Genomic DNA, 27051 nt, shown 5'->3' with positions numbered 1-27051 from the left:
AAGGAAGTAGTAGGCTGGTGGGACAAGGGCTTGCTACCTCACGAGGGGAGTTTATAAAAGCCCTTGTGGGTGGGAGCACATGCATTCCATAAGCAGTCAATGTGCAGCACATGTGCACAGTGTTATAGATCAGGAAACAGAGGTGTCTCTGTTGTGTAGTCAGGAAACTAAGGCCCAGAGCAGAGGTCCACCATCTGGACTCAGCTCCACCCTCTACCAGCCAAGCCTGAAGCTATTAACCTGGTTGTGAACCACCTTCTTGCAGACCTGCACTCCGACCAGGGCCGGTTCTAGACAAAGTGGGGCCCTGGGCAAAACTAAAAGTGGGGCCCCAAAATAAAACTATTTTATGACCAGTCACAGTCAGCAAGAGGCTCCATTTAGTATGGTAAAACAAACTGTAATATGGGAGAATTTTATAGGAGATAGATAAATGATAGGGAGATTTATGGGCAGCATGGTGGCTCCGTGATTAGCACTACAGCCTTGCAGCGCTGGTCAACATCTGCAAAGATTTTGTATGTTCTCTCTGTGTCTGCGTGGGTTTCCTCCGGGTCCTCCGGTTTCCTGCCACACTCCAAAAAATTACTGGTAGGTTGATTAGACTGTGAGGCCCATTGGGGAGAGGGACCGATATTTTCTGAAAGCAGACACTTGCCCCATTTTCAAAATTGCATCAAAGATTTTATAGACATAGGCGCCTTCATGCAATTTTGATTCAAATTGAAACATTTTATTAAAAATACTTAAAATTTGACTTTGATGGCAAAAAATTTGATCCAAACAGAAAATATTTCCCTTCACATCTCCAAAATGTAATACATGGACATTTGTAGAGTTCACAAATGCCTCATATTGATATGTTCACATAAATAAATCCACATAATATCACTAATATGTAATAACTAGATATCTGCTTTTCAGCTACAAATAATAAGACAGTCACAACCTGCAAAATATATCAATAAAACAGAATAAAAAGTAAAGGCGCCATAAAACCTATAGAATTTTTAAAGCAGACAACCAGGCGATGCATTTGGCAATTAACATACAAAATTTCCTCTAAAATCTGTACAAATCCAGATACTTATATAAAGAAAATCTGCTTTCCTAAAACAGTGAGGAGAGCATACAGACCCCACACCAATATACTGTATTCACCAGTGAGAATGTCATAAAATGGGTGTAAATAATGGAGGATGATGGGAAATAAAAACTTTATTCCAGGACATGTGTGTGTTTTTGGTGTTACATATAACTTTATGGACATGTTCTGGTCGCGGTGTAGTCACATTAGGCGAAGAGGATCAAATGTTCATCGTATCAATCAATTTTCCCAACAAAAAAAAACTATCACAAAATAAAAGGGAATAAGAGAGAAAGGGCCACATTTATCACTTTTGTGCGCCTAAGTGTAGTAGTTTCGCCTAAATTCTGGCGAACTGTTTTCCAGAATTATCACAAGCTACAACCATCTGTGATAAGGTAATTTCCTGCCTCTTATTAATCACTTTACTTTAACACAGTTTAGGTGCAGTTTAGGCGCAATGTTAGATTCAGGCAGTTACATGTGATCCTGCTACAAGCTCCTCTCTGCTTCTCCCACAGCCCAGAATGAAGATAACACTCACAGCAGCACCCAGGTGTGTGACACCCAGCACCCAGTGACCTCCTCAGCAGGGGCTTCTCCTGGAGGGGATCCCCCAGTGCTGGTCTCCTGCTGCACCCCTGTAATTCTGCACAGTATCCCCCCCAGACACACTGGTGATACTGCGCAGAATTACATGGGGACACTTGTCAGTACTATGTGCAACATTCTGTAACGTTCTCTCCTCTCTTACTCTGAGCTCAGGATTCTGCAGAATATTTTGTAAATAGAAGGTGATGAAGTGTAAATAGAGTCTGCAGCTCCTGTCTGCAGAGTATCTCATGTCTGTATTATATGTTCTAGTGTCTGCAGAGTATCTCATGTCTGTATGATCTGTACTAGTGTCTGCAGAGTATCTCATGTCTGTATGATCTGTACTAGTGTCTGCAGTGTCTGGCTGAGCTTTGCTGCTAGAAATGAGCTGTTCTGCAAAGGGGCCCAGTGCTTTCTTCTCAGATAACGGCACCTTCGGGCTGGAGTGTTTTTGCGCCTGTTTTTGCGCCTAAATGAAACGTTGCAAGTGATGAATATCATTAGGCGCAGCAAAACATCTGGATTGCTAGGATAAATGAGGGAAAGCTGCTTATTTGCTGCGCAGCTAGTTTGGCGTTTAGTCGCAAAAATGGCACAAAAACGGTGCGCCTGAATGAAAAGGCGCAAAAACAACAGAAAAAAACGCTTGATACATGTGGCCCAAAGTGTGTTCTTAGATAATTCTGCATAGAGAAGGGTTAAAAACATGAATATTAGTTGATATTATCCCTTCTCAAAATGTAGTAACATATACAGTGAATATTTCCATTATCTGTGAGGTGCAGCAGCTCCTGTGTGCAGCTAATTCTCCCTGCAGCCTATTGGCTAAGAATCTGGAGATGGGGGAGACACTTCAGGGGGCTGTATCTCTGGTTCTGTGACACATAGAACCTCACTTCTTTTTTCTTATGGAAGAAGAGAGTCTCCTCTTTTATATAAATTTGTGTTTCTAAAATTTAGGAAAACTGAGATAATAACTGTTAAACTGCCGTTGGGAGTGATTTTTATATATAAGAATAGCACCTGATATTCTCACTTTAAACCTGAATATCTCTGGATCCATATCACCTAGAAACAAAATTCAAGATTCATTTGAAAGAAGAGATTCTCCCCTTTCTCCCAGGGGCCCTGGGCAATTGCCACCTTTGCCTACCCATAGCGCCGGCCCTGACTCCGACCATCTGTCTCCTTCCAGCTGAAGTTCTGCTGATGTTTAAAAGGCGTTTTCCCATGAATTCAAATCCACAGGAAAATCGTATATCAAACAGTAAACCTCATTGACCCACGTTTAGTTTTCCTCAGTATTGTGCAGAGTGCTCCCAATTCATTTAGAACAGAGCACCATGGCGCCCCCTGGGGGAGCTCAAAGTGCATGGACTGAATGCACCAGTTTTACCGGCGTGCGCCAAAATTATGTTGGACTTCCGCCATAAACAGTTCATAAATGTATGTACACTGTATGTAATGCCAGAATACTGGTGCCGACGGCTTTATTAATGTGGCCCATTGTCCAATAAGCCAGTGTATACTGTGAGAAGGTATCGCCGCGTTCCAATATAATAACAGTTATCCCCGGTGTTTAACCCTGTAACAGAAAATAGCGCCCAAAGCCGAAAAAATGTCACTTTTATGCCATTTTGAAAAATATTAAAAATTCAATAATAAGTGATCAAAAGGCCGTACAGTCCTCATCATGGCGGCATTGAAAGCGTCATCAAAAGTGTCAAAAAATGACACCACCCACAGCCCCGTGCACCAAAGTATGAAAAAGTTACTAGCACCAGAAGATGGCAAAATAAAGAATTTTTTTTTTTATAGGAGGTTTTAATTTTTTTGAATGTATGAAAACATTATAAAACCTATACAAGTTTGGCATCCCTGTGATCGCAGCGACCCAAAGAATTAAGTAAACACGTCATTTGTGGCGCACAGTGACAGCCGTAAAATCCGAGCCCATAAGAAAACGGAGCAAATGTGTTTTTTTCACCAATTTCACTACAATTGGAAATTTTTTCCCGCTTCCCAGTACATGACATGGAATATTCAATACCATCAATATGAAGTGCAATTTGTTACGCAGAAAACAAGCCCTCGCACAGCGCTGTACAGGGAAAATAAAAAAAGTTATAGATTTTATAGAATGAAAAATGAAAAAAACAGGGGTTAATGGTCGTTAAGGGGTTAATGTACTGAATCAGTGAAGTTATTGAGAATTATTGTCCAGGCTGAGAGGAACTAAAGCATTGGACCCTGTGTTACCTTTATAGAGGTTTCCAGATGTATATTATAGTAAATTATATTGTTTTATTCATAGAATATTACAGACCAGTCCTGACAACTGACTGGGACAAAATCTACAAATCGGACACCGTACATATGAGATGCGGGGACTCGGACAGTGCCGTGACATTCGCCTGGTATAAGGATAATGTCCACTTCCACTCAGGATCTGATACTCTAAGTATAAAGGCAAATTCTTATGCTGATGTCGGCTATTACCAGTGCTCGGGCAGTTATGGTGAACGCAGCAACCGCGTCCATCTGGATGTCGCCTATGGTAAGTTCAGCAGGTGATGGATAAGTCGCCATCACACAATTCTTTATGGTATAGAATGAGGCCCCATACAGCATATACTTATGTACAAATGCATATGTTATACACACATACACTCACCGGCCACTTTATTAGGTACACCATGCTAGTAACGGGTTGGACCCCCTTTTGCCTTCAGAACTGCCTCAATTCTTCGTGGCATAGATACAACAAGGTGCTGGAAGCTCCTCAGAGATTTTGGTCCATATTGACATGATGGCATCACACAGTTGCCGCAGATTTGTCGGCTGCACATCCATGATGCGAATCTCCCGTTCCACCACATCCCAAAGATGCTCTATTGGATTGAGATCTGGTGACTGTGGAGGCCATTTGTGTCCAGTGACCTCATTGTCATGTTCAAGAAACCAGTCTGAGATGATTCCAGCTTTATGACATGGCGCATTATCCTGCTGAAAGTAGCCATCAGATGTTACAGGGTACATTGTGCTCATAAAGGGATGGACATGCTCAGCAACAATACTCAGGTAGGCTGTGGCGTTGTACCAAGGGGCCCAAAGACACCATGACACCAGCACCACCAGCCTGAGCCGCTGATACAAGGCAGGATGGATCCATGCTTTCATGTTGTTGACGCCAAATTCTGACCCTACCATCCGAATGTCGCAGCAGAAATCGAGACTCATCAGACCAGGCAACGTTTTTCCAATCTTCTACTGTCCAATTTCGATGAGCTTGTGCAAATTGTAGCCTCAGTTTCCTGTTCTTGTTCCTGTGCCGCTGGGATCATTTATTCCTGTCTGATCCTCACTGAGATTCTCTTATGTTTTATGTTTGTATTTCAGAGGATCTCATCCTGCAGATGCCTCCTGACATCCATGAAGGGGACGAGGTGACGCTGAGGTGTAACACGTGGCACAGCGGCTCCGCTGTAAATACCACCTTTTACAAAGACGACAAGATGATAAAGTTTTTGGGTTCTGGAACTGACCTAAATCTTGGACAAGTTTATAAAAACGCTACAGGGAAATATAAATGTACAAGAGTTATAAACACGGGATCCGGCTCTAAAACTTATGTTGCTGAGGAGAATGTTTCAGTTACAGGTAAATTTACTTCGTAATTCTATCATTTACATCTTTATAATACTTGGAGAATGTACTTACCATATTTTTCGGGCTATAAGTGGCACTTTTTAGCACGAAAAAATATTGCTAAATGTCACGGGTTGCAGGTGAACTCGTGTGCATCCTCTCACCAGCAGTCTCACTCACCCTGCCGCGCTCCACCGATGGTCTCACTGGGTATCTGCAATTCAAAGGGCCAACGCACCGCTAATTGGCACTGGCCATGTGACTACCTGTATATGCCAAGCCTCTTCCTGACGAATCTTTGTGCTTATGCCATTGTGAAAGTCTCCCTGTGATCTTCCTGCGTTCCTGTTCCCGTGCTCCTGTGTGTTCCTGCCTTCCTGCTCATGTGCTCCTGTGTGTTCCTGCCTTCCTGCTCATGTGCTCCTCTGTGTTCCTGCCTTCCTGTTCCCGTGCTCCTTTGTGTTCCTACCTTCCTGTTCCTGTGCTCCTTTGTGTTCCTGCCTTCCTGCTCATGTGCTCCTGTGTGTTCCAGTCTGTTGCTGCGTTCCCATTTCCCTTCTGGACCTCCCGTTGCTGACCCCGGATTGGACTTGACCTTGCATCTCTACCGCCTGCCCTGACCTTATGCCTGAACTTTACCACGAGACTGTCTCCTGCAAAGGTACCCCGACCTAGGATAGTCGCACCTGTGGAACGACCTGGTAGCACCACGCCGTATCAAGTCCATCCCGCTTTGCACCGGGCTCTGGTGAAGACCAGGTGCCACTTAGATTCCTGTCCCAGGTGTCAGCTAGTACCATCTCCAGCACTGGTCCAGAGGATCCACTGATCCCAAATCCTGACACTAAAAAGTGCCTGTGTCTTATAGTCCGCAGGTCAGGAGGATTCAGCACTGCCGGTCTCTCCTGACCAATGTATTGGAGATCAGGTGAGGAGCTGACATAGCGCTGCTGACGGTAGTTCTTCTAGTGCGCTAATGTCCTACTGGTACTTAGTAGTTATATTGGTTTGTGAGATGTGGTAATCACTTTCTTCTATGTATAATCTCGTTTCAGAGCTTTTCACCTCCCCAGAAATCAGACTAAATCTACATCCGGTGGTGGAAGGAGCTGACATGACGCTGACTTGTCACACTACACACAGTCCACTCAGATACTCCATCTTGACATTTGCCTTTTATAAAGATGGAAAGATTGTGCAAGATTTTTCTAAGTCAAATAAATACAAACTTTTTCCGGCCCAGCTGGAGGATTCTGGGAATTATTCCTGTGAGGTGCAATATTTAGTGAAGAAAATAAGCAAGACCATATTCATTAATGTACAAAGTAAGTCAACTGTGTGTCTAGTAATGAAAAATGTCCTTCAATTGTTTGAAAGGGTCTTGTAAAATTGAGGTTCCTTAGCCACTTAAAGGGAACCTGTCATCAGGAGCCTTTTTCTGGCTCCTCCTTGTCCCCATAGAGAATAGTGTACACATTGCCAAAGAGGTTTTATAGTAAAATTGTCTATTTCCGAAGAAGTTAGATGAAAGTTTACCTTTCTGTATGTAGAGCAGTGTCCCTAGTCCCATGGGAGTGGCCAGTGAGGAGGGGGGCAAACATTCATGACATCCTGAGGGAGTAAGCAATGGGGGGAGGAGCTATATGGGAGATGGGAGTTTTTTTTAAATTTGAAATCAACGCAAGACGGAGAAGTTTAAGGATGAGCCCTCTTTAGAAATATCCAGTATTCCAACTCCCAATACTCGATATCACCACTGGGGTCGACTCTTAAGCGTGTCCAGATTTCACAGTAATTCCTAACGGTAGTTGGACATCAAAGCAAAGTGCAACACTTTTTGGATAAAACATATAATTCATTTTATTTATCTACCTACTCATAAATAGTTAAAAGCACACGTATCAAAATCTTAAGTTTCCAAAGTCGCCTCCCCTGACTTTGGTTTTGCCTCCTCCGGCTTCATCTGGGGCAGGTCGTTGGCAAGTTTCCTGTTCCTTTAATTCTCGTTACACACGTATTTTGAAAAAAAATGTTAACCTTAGGAAGTTACAAAGCGTGGGCTTTTAACTCTTTATGAGTAGATAAATAAAATGAATTATATGTTTTATCCAAAAAGTGTCGCACTTTGCTTTGCTGTCCAACTACCCTTAGGAATTACTGTGAGATTTGGACCGCGTCGACCTCAGTGGTGATACTCTAAGCAGAAGCTCTGGCAGGTCTGCATGGTTGGCCATGAACCTTTGCACCACCACGTGGAACACATGCGCAATACATTTGACATGCGTCATTGTGACTTGGCCCAAAGCTGCTACAAGCTTCCGACTCTTGTTGCACTCCGCCTTACCGGGCTTTAGGTCCAGTGGCAGCAACCAGTCATCTGTTTGCTTCTCGATCGCAGTCCACAGCTCCGGAGCGGTGTGTGGTCTTCCAGATGTTTTTGCTAAAAAACTGTGTGGGTGCTGTGCTGAAAAAGCAAGAGAGGGCTATTAGCATTGTGTAGTGCGCATCTGATTTTGTCCACAAAAGTCTATGCAAAATTGCTCCATAATCCTCTATAATCAGTTAGAACATTTCTGCACTAACTGCAGCCTTTGAGTAGCCAAATGCAGTTCTTCAGAGTGCCCTGATAAGGGCAATTATTTCAGATTTCCTCTATACACCAAATTGCCCTTTACAAGGCAATTGCTGGTGTTTTTAGAAGTGCCTTCCGGTCTGCTTGATTGGCTGTTTCAATGAATTTTTTCCTGGACATGGACCCAGATCCCGAACAGTAGCACTTGTTCAGTCTATGGGTTATTTGGATGCCAAATTTAGTACAGACCCAAATTGTGTGCTTCTGGTTCGCACATCATTAGAGTTAGCTATTTAATTGGCTCTGCCAAAGCTACACCAGTATATAAATGCCCGCAGCGCATCAGTGCTGCCGTTATGCTGCCCCCCCCCCAAATGTGACGTTAATAGGGGTGGAGAGGATGACCCTCTGCAAGACTCCAGGACATGTCATTCCGACAGATTTCTAATGGTCTGTCAGTGACTGTTACAGATCACCAGAAAATCTGCTCAGCAGCCCATCACCCAGCTTTTCCCAGAACCTTCAGGCTGAAGTCTAAACTCAGGAACCCAAACCCATAATGTTCTTCTCCCGTCAGTCCTATCAAGAAGTGTAATAACCCTGAGCCCCCAACTGCCCCTTAATCTCTGTGTTACCTCTTCCATCAGGTCTGGCCGTGGTGAATTTTACTCCCAATTTTGGAAAAATCCTGACGACAGAAAAGATGACCCTGACGTGTAACGTGGATCCTAAAATCACAGACAAACAAGAGTATTTCTGGTACAAGGACGGGATCCAGATGGACAGAACTCATCAGAGCTTCACTATTCAGGATGCGGGTGTCAGTGACAGCGGGTATTACCAGTGCCGCTCCACTAATACTCATATGAGCGAGGCCCTCAGGCTGGACGTCTCTAATGGTAAGTCATGGGCAATCTTAAACCATGATTTTGTACAACATATACAATGTAAATTTGCCAAATTCAGGGTGTAGACCAGAGGTGCCTGGTTCTTGTCCCTATGATAACCTGAGACCCAGCATACCGATTCCCCTGATATAGGAAATACATCACATTACACTTCTTTTAAGAGTTAAGTCTATTTCTTCTAAGCAAACATCCAACTATTCCCAATATGTTCAGAGTAAGGAACATTGTAGAGCTACGGAGGTGACTACATTACCATTTTACATTGGCACTTTAGGGACAATGCATGATGGTCCGGCAGCCTCCAATGCTCTGCAATGCTCTCACGTTGGCTCTACTCTTTCCAGACTTCGAAGTGACGCAACCGTCCCCCAAGGAACCTTTACTGCATCAATAGGCGGCAAGTCGGTAAAATACCTATTGTCCATCCCTAATATCCTTCTCATTTCTTAAAGGAAACCTACCACTTTAAAATGACCCTTCTGACCCACAAATACCTTTAGCTTGCTCAGGATGAACTGATGCCGGACCATATTTTCATTTAACCCAGAAACCGCTGTAGTCGAACATATTTTATTTCTTTCCTTTAGTAAAATCTTCCTTCGGCGCTTCTGTGTGCGTCACACAGCGCGCACCACGGATCCTGCTCCTCCATCAAGCTCACGACCGTCAATCGCGTCGGCGCCGCGCCAGTGTGAAAATTTGTCAGGGGGCTTGAGGTGCATTAAAACTTTATCTATCATTGGTGGCAGTGGAGGGAACCCCCACGGTCTTCTCCCCGAAGCCTCGCGATACTACGAGGCTTCGGGACTTCGCGCAGGCGCAGTGAAAAGCCGGCCGAGACGCGAGTTGACAAGGTGGTGTGCATGCGCTAGTGTGCCCGAGAGCTCAGTGACGTCACCGGCTCTCGGGCACGACAAAATTTCACACTGGCGCGGCGCCGACGCGATCGACGGTCGCGAGCTTGATGGAGGAGCAGGATCCGTGGTGCGCGCTGTGTGACGCACACAGAAGCGCCGAAGGAAGATTTTACTAAAGGAAAGAAATAAAATATGTTCGACTACAGCGGTTTCTGTGTTAAATGAAAATATGGTCCGGCATCAGTTCATCCTGAGCTAGCTAAAGGTATTTGTGGGTCAGAAGGGTCATTTTAAAGTGGTAGGTTTCCTTTAAATTTAATGGAGGATTAACTTTTTCACATAGAAATTGATATGAAATTATATATACAGGAAACACAGTCTGTAGCCTGTAACAATGTAACTACATCCTAACTGGATTTATTGATCCTTGGGAGACTGGGAGGTAGTAAACATTACCCATAACTCACACTTAAGGCACCTGCCCCATACCCGTAACATTAAACCAACATAATTACTAACCCCACGTAACTAATAGTAAAAAGATGACACGGTGCTTCCTGTTGGGCAGCTATTTATTCATCTTGGCTTATTCTCTAAATTTTACCGCCATCGGTTTAGTTCTTTCTTTATGAAACCGCAGCTGCCCGAAGCGGTTTGCTCGGCCGGACTCCCAAACAGACTTCCGGGCAAATCTCCATCAACTCTCTTTTCCATCAGCTGTGACTTCACTTGATTACTACAAAACAGAAATATGAAAAATATAACAGTAGGGAGGGAGACAGTGGCGTAACTAGAGTCCACTGGGCCCCGGGACAAAATTCCTAATGGGGCCCCACCCTTCCCAACCATACCTAAAAAAAAACAAAAAACCTAAAAAAACCCTTTCTGCTAACTGAAATTTCAGTGATTATTACATATTCTGCCCCCCACAATTAATTATTACAATCTCCCCCCCCACAACTAATTATTACATATTCTGCCCCCACAATGAATTAAATATACTCTCCCCCCACAATGAATTATTACATATTCCCCCCCCCCCCCCAATGAGTTATCAGATCAAATTAATGATTTTATAAAATAAGCCCCATTAAAAAAAACCCTATACTCACCTCTGGCAGCGGGTCCCGCGTTTTCTATCTTCTTGTCGCGGGCGGGCAGGAAGGGGTGCGTGGCAGTGTGATGACGTCATCACGCAGCCGCGCATCCCAGTTCATGGAGCGATGTGCGCCGGGGTTGTCTTCCGGCCACATCGCTCCAGTAATAGTGCTCGAGCGGCCGCTTACTGCCGCATCGAGCACTATTCAGTGACAGGCAGGAGCTTCCTGTCCGGACGGACGGAGGCCCCTGCCCGACTGCCAGTGGTGTATCGACCGCGGTCGCCATTGAGACGGTCGTCCGGGCCCCCCCGTCTGATGGGCCCGGTCTCAATGGCGACCGCTGCGACCGCGGTCGGTACGCCACTGGAGGGAGGGACAGCTTCCACAGAAGGGGCGGGCAGGAGGAAGTGCCTAGCCCCGCGCCACCACTATATAGTCTTACTTGGGGGAGGGGTTGCGCAGCAACAGGGAGGAGAACAAGGGAGCACACCACCCCCTTAAAGTGCAAACACCACAGAGTTAAATATATATACTCCGTGACACCCCAAGTCCGAGGGCACCCTCCTTAGGCAGTCGGGGGGCACCCTTAATCTCTCCAGGTTCCGCTATCATCTGGGACCTGTGTCGCTGGTAATCCAGCCTCCCTGTGGCTTGGCTCACCCTCCGCTACCCTCAGGAGACTTTAGGAGGAAGTTTAAGACTCCTGGGTGAGTTTTGTGTGATTGCAGCTTACTACAGCCAGGATTCTTGGCTTTGGCCTAGCAGCTGATCATGGCGATTGTCTCCCGCCAGCTCTGGTAACTTCCACCAGCCTCTCCAAGACCACGTATGACCCCTGGACTCTTTGTGTGCACCCCTCAACATGGCCTCCTGACCTACAGTCATCTGCAGAGCCTAATTCAACCTGTCAGGCCTCATAATTTCAGCTGGATATCAGAAGGGCTGCTAGACCCTGGGAGACTTTGGTGGAGGACCCCTACACTCATCTCCAAGCAATATCCTTTCTCCTTGCTGGCGACATTAACCCTTTCACTTGGTCTATGGAACCCTCCCCCCTCCCCCCCCCCTGGTTATTCAGGACTTCTTATTCCTACTTTTAATGGTCCTGGACTAGAGATAGAATGATTGAGATGCATTGAGTGAAAACTCAGCCTCTACTTTCATCAGCTTTTAATCCTTAGCCAGACCTTCCTCATCCCCTGATGGTCAAAGGGACCCGTAAAATACAGGAGAACTGGTAAAACTTAATAAGTCTCAGCAGTGACGACATTCATTGGTTTCTGACCTCACATGGTATCGCTACCGCAGGGAGCAGGACAAACAACAACAGCAAACGCCACAGGATACAACTCCCGCCTCCCCCCCCCCCCCCCCACCCCCCACCATGCTAACTCTCACGAGATCTCTCAGTACTTATTCTTCTGCACCCAGTTTAGCAATATTGAGTCTCCCCTTCCCCCAGCATCTAGCAAGCCGCAGTGGCCCTCTTCTCTAAATTCCTATTCAACAACCCCCATACCCTTTACCACCTCTCATTTCTGCTCACTCACAAGCTTCCTATGCCTTGCTTTTCCCAAGTTGGTGTAGGAAGGAGGGTTTTGGGTTCATGGAGAACTGGACTGACTTTTCTGTGGGCTACAGGCTCTACAGTAGGGATGGGCTGCACCTCAATGGGGAGGGGGCAGCTGTTCTGGGGTAAAAATGGCTAGAAGGTTGGAGGACTTGGGGGGGAAGGGCAAAGAGACAGTGTAGATAGCGAACTGGGAAGAGTCATGATACATGGGGGAGGAAGGGGGGCTGGGATAAGATCGGAGAACCAAAGGAATAGGGAAAACCATATAAAGTGCATGTACACAAATGCCAGAAGCCTCACAAACACAATGGAGGAACTGGAACTCCTCATGTTGGAGGGAAGCATGATATCCGCGAGACATGGCTGGACAATAAATATGACTGGGCTGTTGCTATAGATGGTTATAGTCTTTTTAGAAATGATCATATAAATAAAAAGGGGGAGGGGCATGTTTATATGTGACATACTGGGGGTCATTTACTAAGGGCCCGATTCACGTTTTCCCGACGTGTTACCCGAATATTTCCGATTGGCGCCGATTTTCCCTGTATTGCCCCGAGATTTTGGCACACGCGATCGGATTGTGGCGCATCGGCGCCGGCATGCACGCGACGGAAATCTGTGGGCGTGGCCGAGCGAAAACCCGACGGATTCGGAAAAAACGCCACATTTAAAACAATAAAAGTGTCGCTTGGGACGCGCTTACCTTCACTTGGTCCGGCTCGGTGAATTTCAGCACAGCAGCGCCACCTGGTGGACGGCGGAGGAACTACCTTAGTGAATCCCGGCCGGACCCGAATCCACCGCAGAGAACGCACCGCTGGATCGCGAACGAACCAGGTAAGTAAATCTGCCCCATTGCCTCAAGCCCTTCCTGCGGCATGACATCGGCAAAGAGAATCTTTCCCTTTCTCCACATGCTGCACTTTTCATCCCTACACAATTTCCTGTTTCTTGCTCCTTTTGTCCACCATGGCAGCCTCCAGTTTGTCTGTTTTCTCTCCGTCCCTATGGATGAGCCATAATCTACTGCTGTAGGTCCCTCCTATTAGTCAGGATCTTTGTTTACGGAGTGCACAGAGAGTCTACAGGCAGCAATAAAGGAGGCATCAGATATAATTATTAAAGCAGTAAAGGCACATAGGCAATCGTATAGCATGATAGTATAGTATAGCTCTCTAGGTGTAGAGGATGCCCCCTGTCTATGCTAAGGGTAGAACCTCCTCTCCTCTAGGTGTAGAGGATGTCCCCTGTCTATGGTGATGGTAGAACCTCCTCTCCTCTAGGTGTAGAGGATGCCCCCTGTCTATGGTGATGGTAGAACCTCCTCTCCTCTAGGTGTACAGGATGCCCCCTGTCTATGGTGATGGTAGAACCTCCTCTCCTCTGGGTGTAGAGGATGCCCCCTGTCTATGGTGATGGTAGAACCTCCTCTCCTCTAGGTGTAGAGGATGCCCCCTGTCTATGGTAATGGTAGAACCTCCTCTCCTCTAGGTGTAGAGGATGCCCCCTGTCTATGGTGATGGTAGAACCTCCTCTCCTCTAGGTGTAGAGGATGCCCCCTGTCTATGGTGAAGGTAGAATCACCTCTCCTCTAGGTGTAGAGGATGCCCCCTGTCTATGGTGGTGGTAGAACCTCCTCACCTCTAGGTGTAGAGGATGCCCCCTGTCTATGGTGATGGTAGAACCACCTCTCCTCTAGTACAGGATGTCCCCTGTCTATGGTGATGGTAGAACCTCCTCTCCTCTAGGTGTAGAGGATGCCCCCTGTCTATGGTGAAGGTAGAATCACCTCTCCTCTAGGTGTAGAGGATGCCCCCTGTCTATGGTGGTGGTAGAACCTCCTCACCTCTAGGTGTAGAGTATGCCCCCTGTCTATGGTGATGGTAGAACCACCTCTCCTCTAGTACAGGATGCACCCTGTCTATGGTGATGGTAGAACCTCCTCTCCTCTAGGTGTAGAGGATGCACCCTGTCTATGGTGATGGTAGAACCTCCTCTCCTCTAGGTGTAGAGGATGCCCCCTGTCTATGTTGATGGTAGAATCGCCTCTCCTCTAGGTGTAGAGGATGCCTCCTGTCTATGGTGATGGTAGAACCTCCTCTCCTCTAGGTGTAGAGGATGCCCCCTGTCTATGGTGATGGTAGAATCACCTCTCCTCTAGGTGTAGAGGATGCCCCCTGTCTATGGTGATGGTAGAACCTCCTCTCCTCTAGGTGTAGAGGATGCTCCCTGTCTATGGTGATGGTAGAACCTCCTCTCCTCTAGGGGTAGAGGATGCCCCCTGTCTATGGTGATGGTAGAACCTCCTCTCCTCTAGGTGTAGAGGATGCCCCCTGTCTATGGTGATGGTAGAACCTCCTCTCCTCTAGATGTAGAGGATGCCCCCTGTCTATGGTGATGGTAGAACCTCCTCTCCTCTAGGTGTAGAGGATGCCCCCTGTCTATGGTGATGGTAGAATCTCCTCTCCACTAGGTGTAGAGGATGCCTCCTGCCGATGGTGATGGTAGAACCACCTCTCCTCTAGGTGTAGAGGATGTCCCCTGTCTATGGTGATGGCAGAACCTCCTCTCCTCTAGGTGTAGAGGGTGCCCCCTGTCTATGGTGATGGCAGAACCTCCTCTCCTCTAGGTGTAGAGGATGCCCCTGTCTATGGTGATGATAGAACCTCCTCTCCTCTAGGTGTAGAGGATGCCCCCTGTCTATGGTGATGGTAGAAGCTCCTCTCCTCTAGGTGTAGAGGATGCCCCCTGTCTATGGTGATGGTAGAGCCGCCTCTCCTCTAGGTGCAGAGGATGCCCCCTGTCTATGGTGATGGTAGAGCCGCCTCTCCTCTAGGTGTAGAGGATGTGCACTGTCTATGGTGATGGTAGAACCTCATCTCCTCTAGGTGTAGAGGATGCCCCCTGTCTATGATGATGGTAGAACCTCCTCTCCTCTAGGTGTAAAGGATGCCCCCTGTCTATGGTGATGGTAGCACGGCCTCTCCTCTAGGTGTAGAGGATGTCCCCTGTCTATGGTGATGGTAGAGCCGCCTCTCCTCTAGGTGTAGAGGATGCCCCCTGTCTATGGTGATGGTAGAGCCGCCTCTCCTCTAGGTGTAGAGGATGTGCACTGTCTATGGTGATGGTAGAACCTCATCTCCTCTAGGTGTAGAGGATGCCCCCTGTCTATGATGATGGTAGAACCTCCTCTCCTCTAGGTGTAAAGGATGCCCCCTGTCTATGGTGATGGTAGCACGGCCTCTCCTCTAGGTGTAGAGGATGTCCCCTGTCTATGGTGATGGTAGAACCGCCTCTCCTCTAGGTGTAGAGGATGTCCCCTGTCTATGGTGATGATAGAACCTCCTCTCCTCTAGGTGTAGAGGATGCCCCTGTTTATGGTTATGGTAGAACCTCCTCTCCTCTAGGTGTAGAGGATGCCCCCTGTTTATGGTGATGGTAGAACTGCCTCTCCTCTAGGTGTAGAGGATGCCCCCTGTCTATGGTGATGGTAGAACCTCCTCTCCTCTAGGTATAGAGGATGCCCCCTGTCTATGGTGATGGTAGAACCTCCTCTCCTCTTGCTGTAGAGGATGCCCCCTGTCTATGATGATTTTAGAACCTCCTCTCCTCTAGGTGTAGAGGATGCCCCTGTCTATGGTGATGGTAGAACCTCCTCTCCTCTAGGTGTAGAGGATGCCCCCTGTCTATGGTGATGGTAGAACCTCCTCTCCTCTAGGTGTAGAGGATGCCCCCTGTCTATGGTGATGGTAGAACCTCATCTCCTCGAGGTGTAAAGGATGCCCCCTGTCTATGGTGATGGTAGAACCTCCTCTCCTTTAGGTGTAGAGGATGCCCCTGTCTATGGTGATGGTAGAACCTCCTCTCCTCTAGGTATAGAGGATGCCCCCTGTCTATGATGATGGTAGAACCTCCTCTCCTCGAGGTGTAGAGGATGCCCCTGTCTATGGTGATGGTAGAACCTCCTCTCCTCTAGGTGTAGAGGATGCCGCCTGTCTATGGTGATGGTAGAACCTCCTCTCCTCTAGAGGTAGAGGATGCCCCCTGTCTATGGTGATGGTAGAACCTCCTCTCCTCTAGGTGTAGAGGATGCCCCCTGTCTATGGTGATGGTAGAACCTCCTCTCCTCTAGGGGTAGAGGATGCCCCCTGTCGATGGTGATGGTAGAACCTCCTCTCCTCTAGGTGTAGAGGATGCCCCCTGTGTATGGTGATGGTAGAACCTCCTCTCCTCTAGGTGTAGAGGATTCCCCCTGTCTATGGTGATGGTAGAACCTCCTCTCCTCTAGGTGTAGAGGATGCCCCCTGTCTATGGTGATGGTAGAACCTCCTCTCCTCTAGGTGTAGAGGATGCCCCCTGTCTATGGTGATGGTAGAACCTCATCTCCTCTAGGTGTAAAGGATGCCCCCTGTCTATGGTGATGGTAGAACCTCCTCTCCTCTAGGTGTAGAGGATGTCCCCTGTCTATGGTGATGGTAGAACCTCCTCTCCTCTTGGTGTAGAGGATGCCTCCTGTCTATGGTGATGGTAGAACCTCCTCTCCTCTAGGTGTGGAGGATGTCCACTGTCTATGGTGATGGTTGAACCTCCTCTAGGTGTAGATGATGCCCCTGTCTATGGTGATGGTAGAACCTCCTCTCCTCTAGGTGTAGAGGATGCCCCCTGTCTATGATGATGGTAGAACCTCCTCTCCTCTAGGTGTAGAGGATGCCCCCTGTCTATGGTGATGGTAGAACCTCCTCTCCTCTAGGTGTAGAGGATGCCCCCTGTCTATGGTGATGGTAGAACCCCCTCTCCTCTAGGTGTAGAGAATGTCCCCTGTCTATGGTGATGGTAGAACCTCCTCTCCTCTAGGTGTAGAGAATGCCCCTGTCTATGGTGATGGTAGAACCTCATCTCCTCTAGGTGTAGAGGATGCCCCCTGTCTATGGTGATGGTAGAACCTCCTCTCCTCTAGGTGTAGAGGATGCCCCCTATCTATGGTGATGGTAAGACCTCATCTCCTCGAGGTGTAGAGGATGCCCCCTGTCTATGGTGATGGTAGAACCTCCTCTCCTTTAGGCATAGAGGATGTCCCCTGTCTATGGTGATGGTAGATCGTCCTCTCCTCTAGGTGTAGAGGATGCCCCCTGTATATGGTGATGGTAGAACCTCATCTCCTCTAGGTGTAGAGGATGCCCCCTGTCTATGGTGATGGTAGAACCTCCTCTCCTCTAGGTGTAGAGGATGCCCCCTGTCTATGGTGATGGTAGAACCTCCTCTCCTCTAGGTGTAGAGGATGCCCCCTGTCTATGGTGATGATAGAACCTCCTCTCCTCTAGGTGTAGAGGATGCCCCCTGTCTATGGTGATGGTAGAACCTCCTCTCCTCTAGGTGTAGAGGATGCCCCCTGTCTATGATGATAGTAGAACCTCCTCTCCTCTAGGTGTAGAGGATGCCCCTGTCTATGGTGATGGTAGAACCTCCTCTCCTCTAGGTTTACAGGGTGCCCCCTGTCTATGGTGATGGTAGAACCTCCTCTCCTCTAGGTGTAGAGGATGTCCTCTGTCTATGGTGATGGTAGAACCTCCTCTCCTCTAGGTGTAGAGGATGCCCCTGTCTATGGTGATGGTAGAACCTCCTCTCCTCTAGGTGTAGAGGATGCCCCCTGTCTATGGTGATGGTAGAATCTCCTCTCCACTAGGTGTAGAGGATGCCCCCTGTCTATGGTGATGGTAGAACCTCCTCTCCTCTAGGTGTAGAGGATGCCCCCTGTCTATGGTGATGGTAGAACCTCCTCTCCTTTAGGTGTAGAGGATGTCCCCTGTCTATGGTGATGGTAGAACCTCCTCTCCTCTAGGTGTAGAGGATGTCCTCTGTCTATGGTGATGGTAGAACCTCCTCTCCTCTAGGTGTAGACGATGCCCCCTTTCTATGGTGATGGTAGAGCCTCCTGTCCTCTAGGTGTAGACGATGCCCCCTGTCTATGGTGATGGTAGAGCCGCCTCTCCTCTAGGTGTAGATGATGTCCCCTGTCTATGGTGATGGTAGAACCTCCTCTCCTCTAGGTGTAGAGGATGTCCCCTGTCTATGGTGATGGTAGAGCCGCCTCTCCTCTAGGTGTAGATGATGTCCCCTGTCTATGGTGATGGTAGAACCTCCTCTCCTCTAGGTGTAGAGGATGCCCCCTGTCTATGGTGATGGTAGAACCTCCTCTCCTCTAGGTGTAGAGGATGCCCCCTGTCTATGGTGATGGTAGAACCTCCTCTCCTTTAGGTGTAGAGGATGTCCCCTGTCTATGGTGATGGTAGAACCTCCTCTCCTCTAGGTGTAGAGGATGTCCTCTGTCTATGGTGATGGTAAAACCTCCTCTCCTCTAGGTGTAGACGATGCCCCCTGTCTATGGTGATGGTAGAGCCTCCTGTCCTCTAGGTGTAGACGATGCCCCCTGTCTATAGTGATGGTAGAACCTCATCTCCTCTAGGTGTAGAGGATGTTCCCTGTCTATGGTGATGGTAGAACCTCCTCTCCTCTAGGTGTAGAGGATGTCCTCTGTCTATGGTGATGGTAAAACCTCCTCTCCTCTAGGTGTAGACGATGCCCCCTGTCTATGGTGATGGTAGAGCCTCCTGTCCTCTAGGTGTAGACGATGCCCCCTGTCTATAGTGATGGTAGAACCTCATCTCCTCTAGGTGTAGAGGATGCCCCTGTCTATGGTGATGGTAGAACCACCTCTCCTCTAGGTGTAGAGGATGTTCCCTGTCTATGGTGCTGGTAGAACCTCCTCTCCTCTAGGTGTAGAGGATGCCCCCTGTCTATGGTGATGATAGAACCTCCTCTCCTCTAGGTGTAGAGGATGCCCCTGTCTATGGTGATGGTAGAGCCGCCTCTCCTCTAGGTGTAGATGATGTCCCCTGTCTATGGTGATGGTAGAACCTCCTCTCCTCTAGGTGTAGAGGATGTCCTCTGTCTATGGTGATGGTAGAACCTCCTCTCCTCTGGGTGTAGAGGATGCCCCCTGTATATGGTGATGGTAGAACCTCCTCTCCTCTAGGTGTAGAGGATGTCCCCTGTCTATGGTGATAGTAGAACTTCTTCTCCTCTAGGTGTAGAGGATGCCCCCTGTCTATGCTGATGACAGGTGTCCTTTAAAAACCTTTAGAAACTGTAATTAAAAAAAAGTTATATAAACAGTGTAACAGTATAAAATCACTTCAATATCACATGATACCAAAGCACCTCGCCTGACCCCGGTTTCCCCTCTTCAGGCCTCCTCTCGGGCATGTCTATAAGATAATCTTCGAAGATTGTTGACAATCCTGCTAAATTATTCCAACAGCAACTGGAAGGACGGGCAGAATGTTGCTCCTACATACAGACGTCCTTATCTCTATACTGTGTCTTCTGTCTTCCAGGTGATTTCATTCTTCGGGGTCCTGCGTTGATCTTAAAAGGTGACAACCTGACCCTTAATTGTCACATGCGTCGAGGTCTACGTGTACCATTGGTAAATTTCTATAGGTATGGTGAACAAATACAAAATCTGCAAAACAGACTTCATCTGCAACTAGGAAAAGCTGAACAGCGTATGTATGGAGTCTATACCTGCCTGAGTAGGTATCCACCAGAATACTACACAGCACAACTCTTTGTTCCAATCAACGGTAAAATAATATATATCATATCAATGTTTCTCAAATTCATCATTGTCCTTTGTTTTACTTATGTCCTGATGAGTTACAATGGTGGGGGAGGAGCTTACAGTCTATGAGGATGAGGGGGTGACACAAGAGCTTACAGTCTATGAGGATGAGGGGGAAACAAGAGCTTACAGTCTATGAGGATGAGGGGGTGACACAAGAGCTTACAGTCTATGAGGATGAGGGGGTGACACAAGAGCTTACAGTCTATGAGGATGAGCGGGTGACACAAGAGCTTACAGTCTATGAGGATGAGGGGGTGACACAAGAGCTTACAGTCTATGAGGATGAGGGGGTGACACAAGAGCTTACAGTCTATGAGGATGAGGGGGTGACACAAGAGCTTACAGTCTATGAGGATGAGGGGGTGACACAAGAGCTTACAGTCTATGAGGATGAGGAGATGACACAAGAGCTTACAGTCTATGAGGATGAGTGGGTGACGCAAGAGCTTAAAGAGTATGAGGATGAGGGGGTGACACAAGAGCTTACAGTCTATGAGGATGAGGGGGTGACACAAGAGCTTACAGTCTATGAGGATGAGGGGGTGACACAAGAGCTTACAGTCTATGAGGATGAGGGGGACACAAGAGCTTACAGTCTATGAGGATGAGGGGGTGACACAAGAGCTTACAGTCTATGAGGATGAGGGGAGGACACAAGAGCTTACAGTCTATGAGGATGAGGGGTGACACAAGAGCTTACAGTCTGTGAGGATGAGGGGGGTGACACAAGAGCTTACAGTCTATGAGGATGAGGGGGTGACACAAGAGCTTACAGTCTATGAGGATGAGGAGGTTACACAAGAGCTTACAGTCTATGAGGATGAGGGGGGACACAAGAGCTTACAGTCTATGAGGATGAGGGGGTTACACAAGAGCTTACAGTCTATGAGGATGAGGGGGGACACAAGAGCTTACAGTCTATGAGGATGAGGGGGTGACACAAGAGCTTACAGTCTATGAGGATGAGGTGACACAAGAGCTTACAGTCTATGAGGATGAGGGGGACACAAGAGCTTACAGTCTATGAGGATGAGGGGGTGACACAAGAGCTTACAGTCTATGAGGATGAGGGGGTGACACAAGAGCTTACAGTCTATGAGGATGAGGGGGTGACACAAGAGCTTACAGTCTATGAGGATGAGGGATGACACAAGAGCTTACAGTCCATGAGGATGAGGGGGTGACACAAGAGCTTACAGTCTATGAGGATAAGGAGGTGACACAAGAGCTTACAGTCTATGAGGATGAGGGATGACACAAGAGCTTACAGTCTATGAGGATGAGGGGGTGACACAAGAGCTTACAGTCTATGAGGATGAGGGAGGACACAAGAGCTTACAGTCTATGAGGATGAGGAGGTGACACAAGAGCTTACAGTCTATGAGGATGAGGGGTGACACAAGAGCTTACAGTCTATGAGGATGAGGGGTGACACAAGAGCTTACAGACTATGAGGATGAGGGGGTGACACAAGAGCTTACAGTCTATGAGGATGAGGAGATGACACAAGAGCTTACAGTCTATGAGGATGAGTGGGTGACGCAAGAGCTTAAAGAGTATGAGGATGAGGGGGTGACACAAGAGCTTACAGTCTATGAGGATGAGGGGGTGACACAAGAGCTTACAGTCTATGAGGATGAGGGGGTGACACAAGAGCTTACAGTCTATGAGGATGAGGGGGACACAAGAGCTTACAGTCTATGAGGATGAGGGGGGACACAAGAGCTTACAGTCTATGAGGATGAGGGGGTGACACAAGAGCTTACAGTCTATGAGGATGAGGGATGACACAAGAGCTTACAGTCCATGAGGATGAGGGGGTGACACAAGAGCTTACAGTCTATGAGGATAAGGAGGTGACACAAGAGCTTACAGTCTATGAGGATGAGGGATGACACAAGAGCTTACAGTCTATGAGGATGAGGGGGTGACACAAGAGCTTACAGTCTATGAGGATGAGGGAGGACACAAGAGCTTACAGTCTATGAGGATGAGGAGGTGACACAAGAGCTTACAGTCTATGAGGATGAGGGGTGACACAAGAGCTTACAGTCTATGAGGATGAGGGGTGACACAAGAGCTTACAGACTATGAGGATGAGGGGGTGACACAAGAGCTTACAGTCTATGAGGATGAGGAGATGACACAAGAGCTTACAGTCTATGAGGATGAGTGGGTGACGCAAGAGCTTAAAGAGTATGAGGATGAGGGGGTGACACAAGAGCTTACAGTCTATGAGGATGAGGGGGTGACACAAGAGCTTACAGTCTATGAGGATGAGGGGGTGACACAAGAGCTTACAGTCTATGAGGATGAGGGGGACACAAGAGCTTACAGTCTATGAGGATGAGGGGGTGACACAAGAGCTTACAGTCTATGAGGATGAGGGGAGGACACAAGAGCTTACAGTCTATGAGGATGAGGGGTGACACAAGAGCTTACAGTCTGTGAGGATGAGGGGGGTGACACAAGAGCTTACAGTCTATGAGGATGAGGGGGTGACACAAGAGCTTACAGTCTATGAGGATGAGGAGGTTACACAAGAGCTTACAGTCTATGAGGATGAGGGGGGACACAAGAGCTTACAGTCTATGAGGATGAGGGGGTTACACAAGAGCTTACAGTCTATGAGGATGAGGGGGGACACAAGAGCTTACAGTCTATGAGGATGAGGGGGTGACACAAGAGCTTACAGTCTATGAGGATGAGGTGACACAAGAGCTTACAGTCTATGAGGATGAGGGGGACACAAGAGCTTACAGTCTATGAGGATGAGGGGGTGACACAAGAGCTTACAGTCTATGAGGATGAGGGGGTGACACAAGAGCTTACAGTCTATGAGGATGAGGGGGTGACACAAGAGCTTACAGTCTATGAGGATGAGGGATGACACAAGAGCTTACAGTCCATGAGGATGAGGGGGTGACACAAGAGCTTACAGTCTATGAGGATAAGGAGGTGACACAAGAGCTTACAGTCTATGAGGATGAGGGATGACACAAGAGCTTACAGTCTATGAGGATGAGGGGGTGACACAAGAGCTTACAGTCTATGAGGATGAGGGAGGACACAAGAGCTTACAGTCTATGAGGATGAGGAGGTGACACAAGAGCTTACAGTCTATGAGGATGAGGGGTGACACAAGAGCTTACAGTCTATGAGGATGAGGGGTGACACAAGAGCTTACAGACTATGAGGATGAGGGGGTGACACAAGAGCTTACAGTCTATGAGGATGAGGGGGTGACACAAGAGCTTACAGTCTATGAGGATGAGGGGTGATACAAGAGCTTACAGTCTATGAGGATGAGGGGTGACACAAGAGCTTACAGTCTATGAGGATGAGGGGGTGACACAAGAGCTTACAGTCTATGAGGATAAGGAGGTGACACAAGAGCTTACAGTCTATGAGGATGAGGGATGACACAAGAGCTTACAGTCTATGAGGATGAGGAGGTGACACAAGAGCTTACAGTCTATGAGGATGAGGGGTGACACAAGAGCTTACAGTCTATAAGGATGAGGGGTGACACAAGAGCTTACAGACTATGAGGATGAGGGGGTGACACAAGAGCTTACAGTCTATGAGGATGAGGGGGTGACACAAGAGCTTACAGTCTATGAGGATGAGGGGTGACACAATAGCTTACAGTCTATGAGGATGAGGGGATGACACAAGAGCTTACAGTCTATGAGGATGAGGGGATGACACAAGAGCTTACAGTCTCTGAGGATGAGGGGTGATACAAGAGCTTACAGTCTATGAGGATGAGGGGTGACACAAGAGCTTACAGTCTATGAGGATGAGGGGGTGACACAAGAGCTTACAGTCTATAAGGATGAGGGGGGACACAGGAGCTTACAGTCTATTAGGATGAGGGGGTGACACAAGAGCTTACAGTCTATGAGGATGAGGGGTGACACAAGAGCTTACAGTCTATGAGGATGAGGGGGTGACACAAGAGCTTACAGTCTATGAGGATGAGGGGGTGACACAAGAGCTTACAGTCTATGAGGATGAGGGGTGACACAAGAGCTTACAGTCTATGAGGATGAGGGGGTGACACAAGAGCTTACAGTCTATGAGGATGAGGGGGTGACACAAGAGCTTACAGTCTATGAGGATGAGGAGGGGCACAAGCGCTTACAGTCTATGAGGATGAGGGGGTGACACAAGAGCTTACAGTCTATGAGGATGAGGGGGTGACACAAGAGCTTACAGTCTATGAGGATGAGGGGGTGACACAAGAGCTTACAGTCTATGAGGATGAGGGGTGACACAAGAGCTTACAGTCTATGAGGATGAGGGGGTGACACAAGAGCTTACAGTCTCTGAGGATGAGGGGTGATACAAGAGCTTACAGTCTATGAGGATGAGGGGTGACACAAGAGCTTACAGTCTATAAGGATGAGGGGTGACACAAGAGCTTACAGTCTATGAGGATGAGGGGCTGACCCAAGAGCTTACAGTCTATGAGGATGAGGGATGACACAAGAGCTTACAGTCTATGAGGATGAGGGGTGACACAAGAGCTTACAGTCTATAAGGATGAGGGGTGACACAAGAGCTTACAGACTATGAGGATGAGGGGGTGACACAAGAGCTTACAGTCTATGAGGATGAGGGGGTGACACAAGAGCTTACAGTCTCTGAGGATGAGGGGTGATACAAGAGCTTACAGTCTATGAGGATGAGGGGTGACACAAGAGCTTACAGTCTATGAGGATGAGGGGGTGACACAAGAGCTTACAGTCTATGAGGATAAGGAGGTGACACAAGAGCTTACAGTCTATGAGGATGAGGGATGACACAAGAGCTTTCAGTCTATGAGGATGAGGAGGTGACACAAGAGCTTACAGTCTATGAGGATGAGGGGTGACACAAGAGCTTACAGTCTATAAGGATGAGGGGTGACACAAGAGCTTACAGTCTATAAGGATGAGGGGTGACACAAGAGCTTACAGTCTATGAGGATGAGGGGGTGACACAAGAGCTTACAGTCTATGAGGATGAGGGGGTGACACAAGAGCTTACAGTCTATGAGGATGAGGGGGTGACACAAGAGCTTACAGTCTATGAGGATGAGGGGGTGACACAAGAGCTTACAGTCTCTGAGGATGAGGGGTGATACAAGAGCTTACAGTCTATGAGGATGAGGGGTGACACAAGAGCTTACAGTCTATGAGGATGAGGGGGTGACACAAGAGCTTACAGTCTATAAGGATGAGGGGGGACACAGGAGCTTACAGTCTATTAGGATGAGGGGGTGACACAAGAGCTTACAGTCTATGAGGATGAGGGGTGACACAAGAGCTTACAGTCTATGAGGATGATGGGGTGACACAAGAGCTTACAGTCTATGAGGATGAGGGGGTGACACAAGAGCTTACAGTCTATGAGGATGAGGGGTGACACAACAGCTTACAGTCTATGAGGATGAGGGGGACACAAGATCTTACAGTCTATGAGGATGAGGGGGACACAAGAGCTTACAGTCTATGAGGATGAGGGGGTGACACAAGAGCTTACAGTCTATGAGGATGAGGGGGTGACACAAGAGCTTACAGTCTATGAGGATGAGGGCTGACACAAGAGCTTACAGTCTATGAGGATGAGGGATGACACAAGAGCTTACAGTCTATGAGGATGAGGGGGTGACACAAGAGCTTACAGTCTATGAGGATGAGGGATGACACAAGAGCTTACAGTCTATGAGGATGAGGAGGTGACACAAGAGCTTACAGTCTATGAGGATGAGGGGTGACACAAGAGCTTACAGTCTATAAGGATGAGGGGTGACACAAGAGCTTACAGTCTATGAGGATGAGGGGGTGACACAAGAGCTTACAGTCTCTGAGGATGAGGGGTGATACAAGAGCTTACAGTCTATGAGGATGAGGGGTGACACAAGAGCTTACAGTCTATGAGGATGAGGGGGTGACACAAGAGCTTACAGTCTATGAGGATAAGGAGGTGACACAAGAGCTTACAGTCTATGAGGATGAGGGATGACACAAGAGCTTTCAGTCTATGAGGATGAGGAGGTGACACAAGAGCTTACAGTCTATGAGGATGAGGGGTGACACAAGAGCTTACAGTCTATAAGGATGAGGGGTGACACAAGAGCTTACAGTCTATGAGGATGAGGGGGTGACACAAGAGCTTACAGTCTATGAGGATGAGGGGGTGACACAAGAGCTTACAGTCTTTCAGGATGAGGGGGTGACACAAGAGCTTACAGTCTATGAGGATGAGGGGGTGACACAAGAGCTTACAGTCTCTGAGGATGAGGGGTGATACAAGAGCTTACAGTCTATGAGGATGAGGGGTGACACAAGAGCTTACAGTCTATGAGGATGAGGGGGTGACACAAGAGCTTACAGTCTATAAGGATGAGGGGGGACACAGGAGCTTACAGTCTATTAGGATGAGGGGGTGACACAAGAGCTTACAGTCTATGAGGATGAGGGGTGACACAAGAGCTTACAGTCTATGAGGATGAGGGGGTGACACAAGAGCTTACAGTCTATGAGGATGAGGGGGTTACACAAGAGCTTACAGTCTATGAGGATGAGGGGTGACACAACAGCTTGCAGTCTATGAGGATGAGGGGGACACAAGATCTTACAGTCTATGAGGATGAGGGGGACACAAGAGCTTACAGTCTATGAGGATGAGGGGGTGACACAAGAGCTTACAGTCTATGAGGATGAGGGGGTGACACAAGAGCTTACAGTCTATGAGGATGAGGGGTGACACAAGAGCTTACAGTCTATGAGGATGAGGGATGACACAAGAGCTTACAGTCTATGAGGATGAGGGGGTGACACAAGAGCTTACAGTCTATGAGGATGAGGGATGACACAAGAGCTTACAGTCTATGAGGATGAGGAGGTGACACAAGAGCTTACAGTCTATGAGGATGAGGGGTGACACAAGAGCTTACAGTCTATAAGGATGAGGGGTGACACAAGAGCTTACAGTCTCTGAGGATGAGGAGGTGACACAAGAGCTTACAGTCTATG

At 47.8% G+C, this 27051-nt stretch overlaps 1 protein-coding gene across 1 annotated transcript in view; it reads left to right on the top strand.

Annotated features, from left to right (window-relative positions):
* The window catches only part of LOC140069200 (Fc receptor-like protein 5), a 65459-nt gene that overhangs the window by 23900 nt on the left and 14508 nt on the right, over window positions 1-27051 (top strand). The window contains exons 7-11 of the mRNA XM_072114618.1: window positions 3996-4238; window positions 5081-5341; window positions 6385-6654; window positions 8549-8800; window positions 19737-19985. Coding sequence (XP_071970719.1) covers window positions 3996-4238; window positions 5081-5341; window positions 6385-6654; window positions 8549-8800; window positions 19737-19985 — 1275 coding nt within the window. The remainder of the gene's footprint in view (window positions 1-3995; window positions 4239-5080; window positions 5342-6384; window positions 6655-8548; window positions 8801-19736; window positions 19986-27051) is intronic.

This window comes from Engystomops pustulosus, chromosome 7 (genome assembly GCF_040894005.1).
Source record: "Engystomops pustulosus chromosome 7, aEngPut4.maternal, whole genome shotgun sequence".
Taxonomy (NCBI): Eukaryota; Metazoa; Chordata; class Amphibia; order Anura; family Leptodactylidae; genus Engystomops; species Engystomops pustulosus.
The sequence above is the reverse complement of the archived record's forward strand: the minus strand, read 5'-3'. Positions and strand labels throughout refer to the sequence as shown.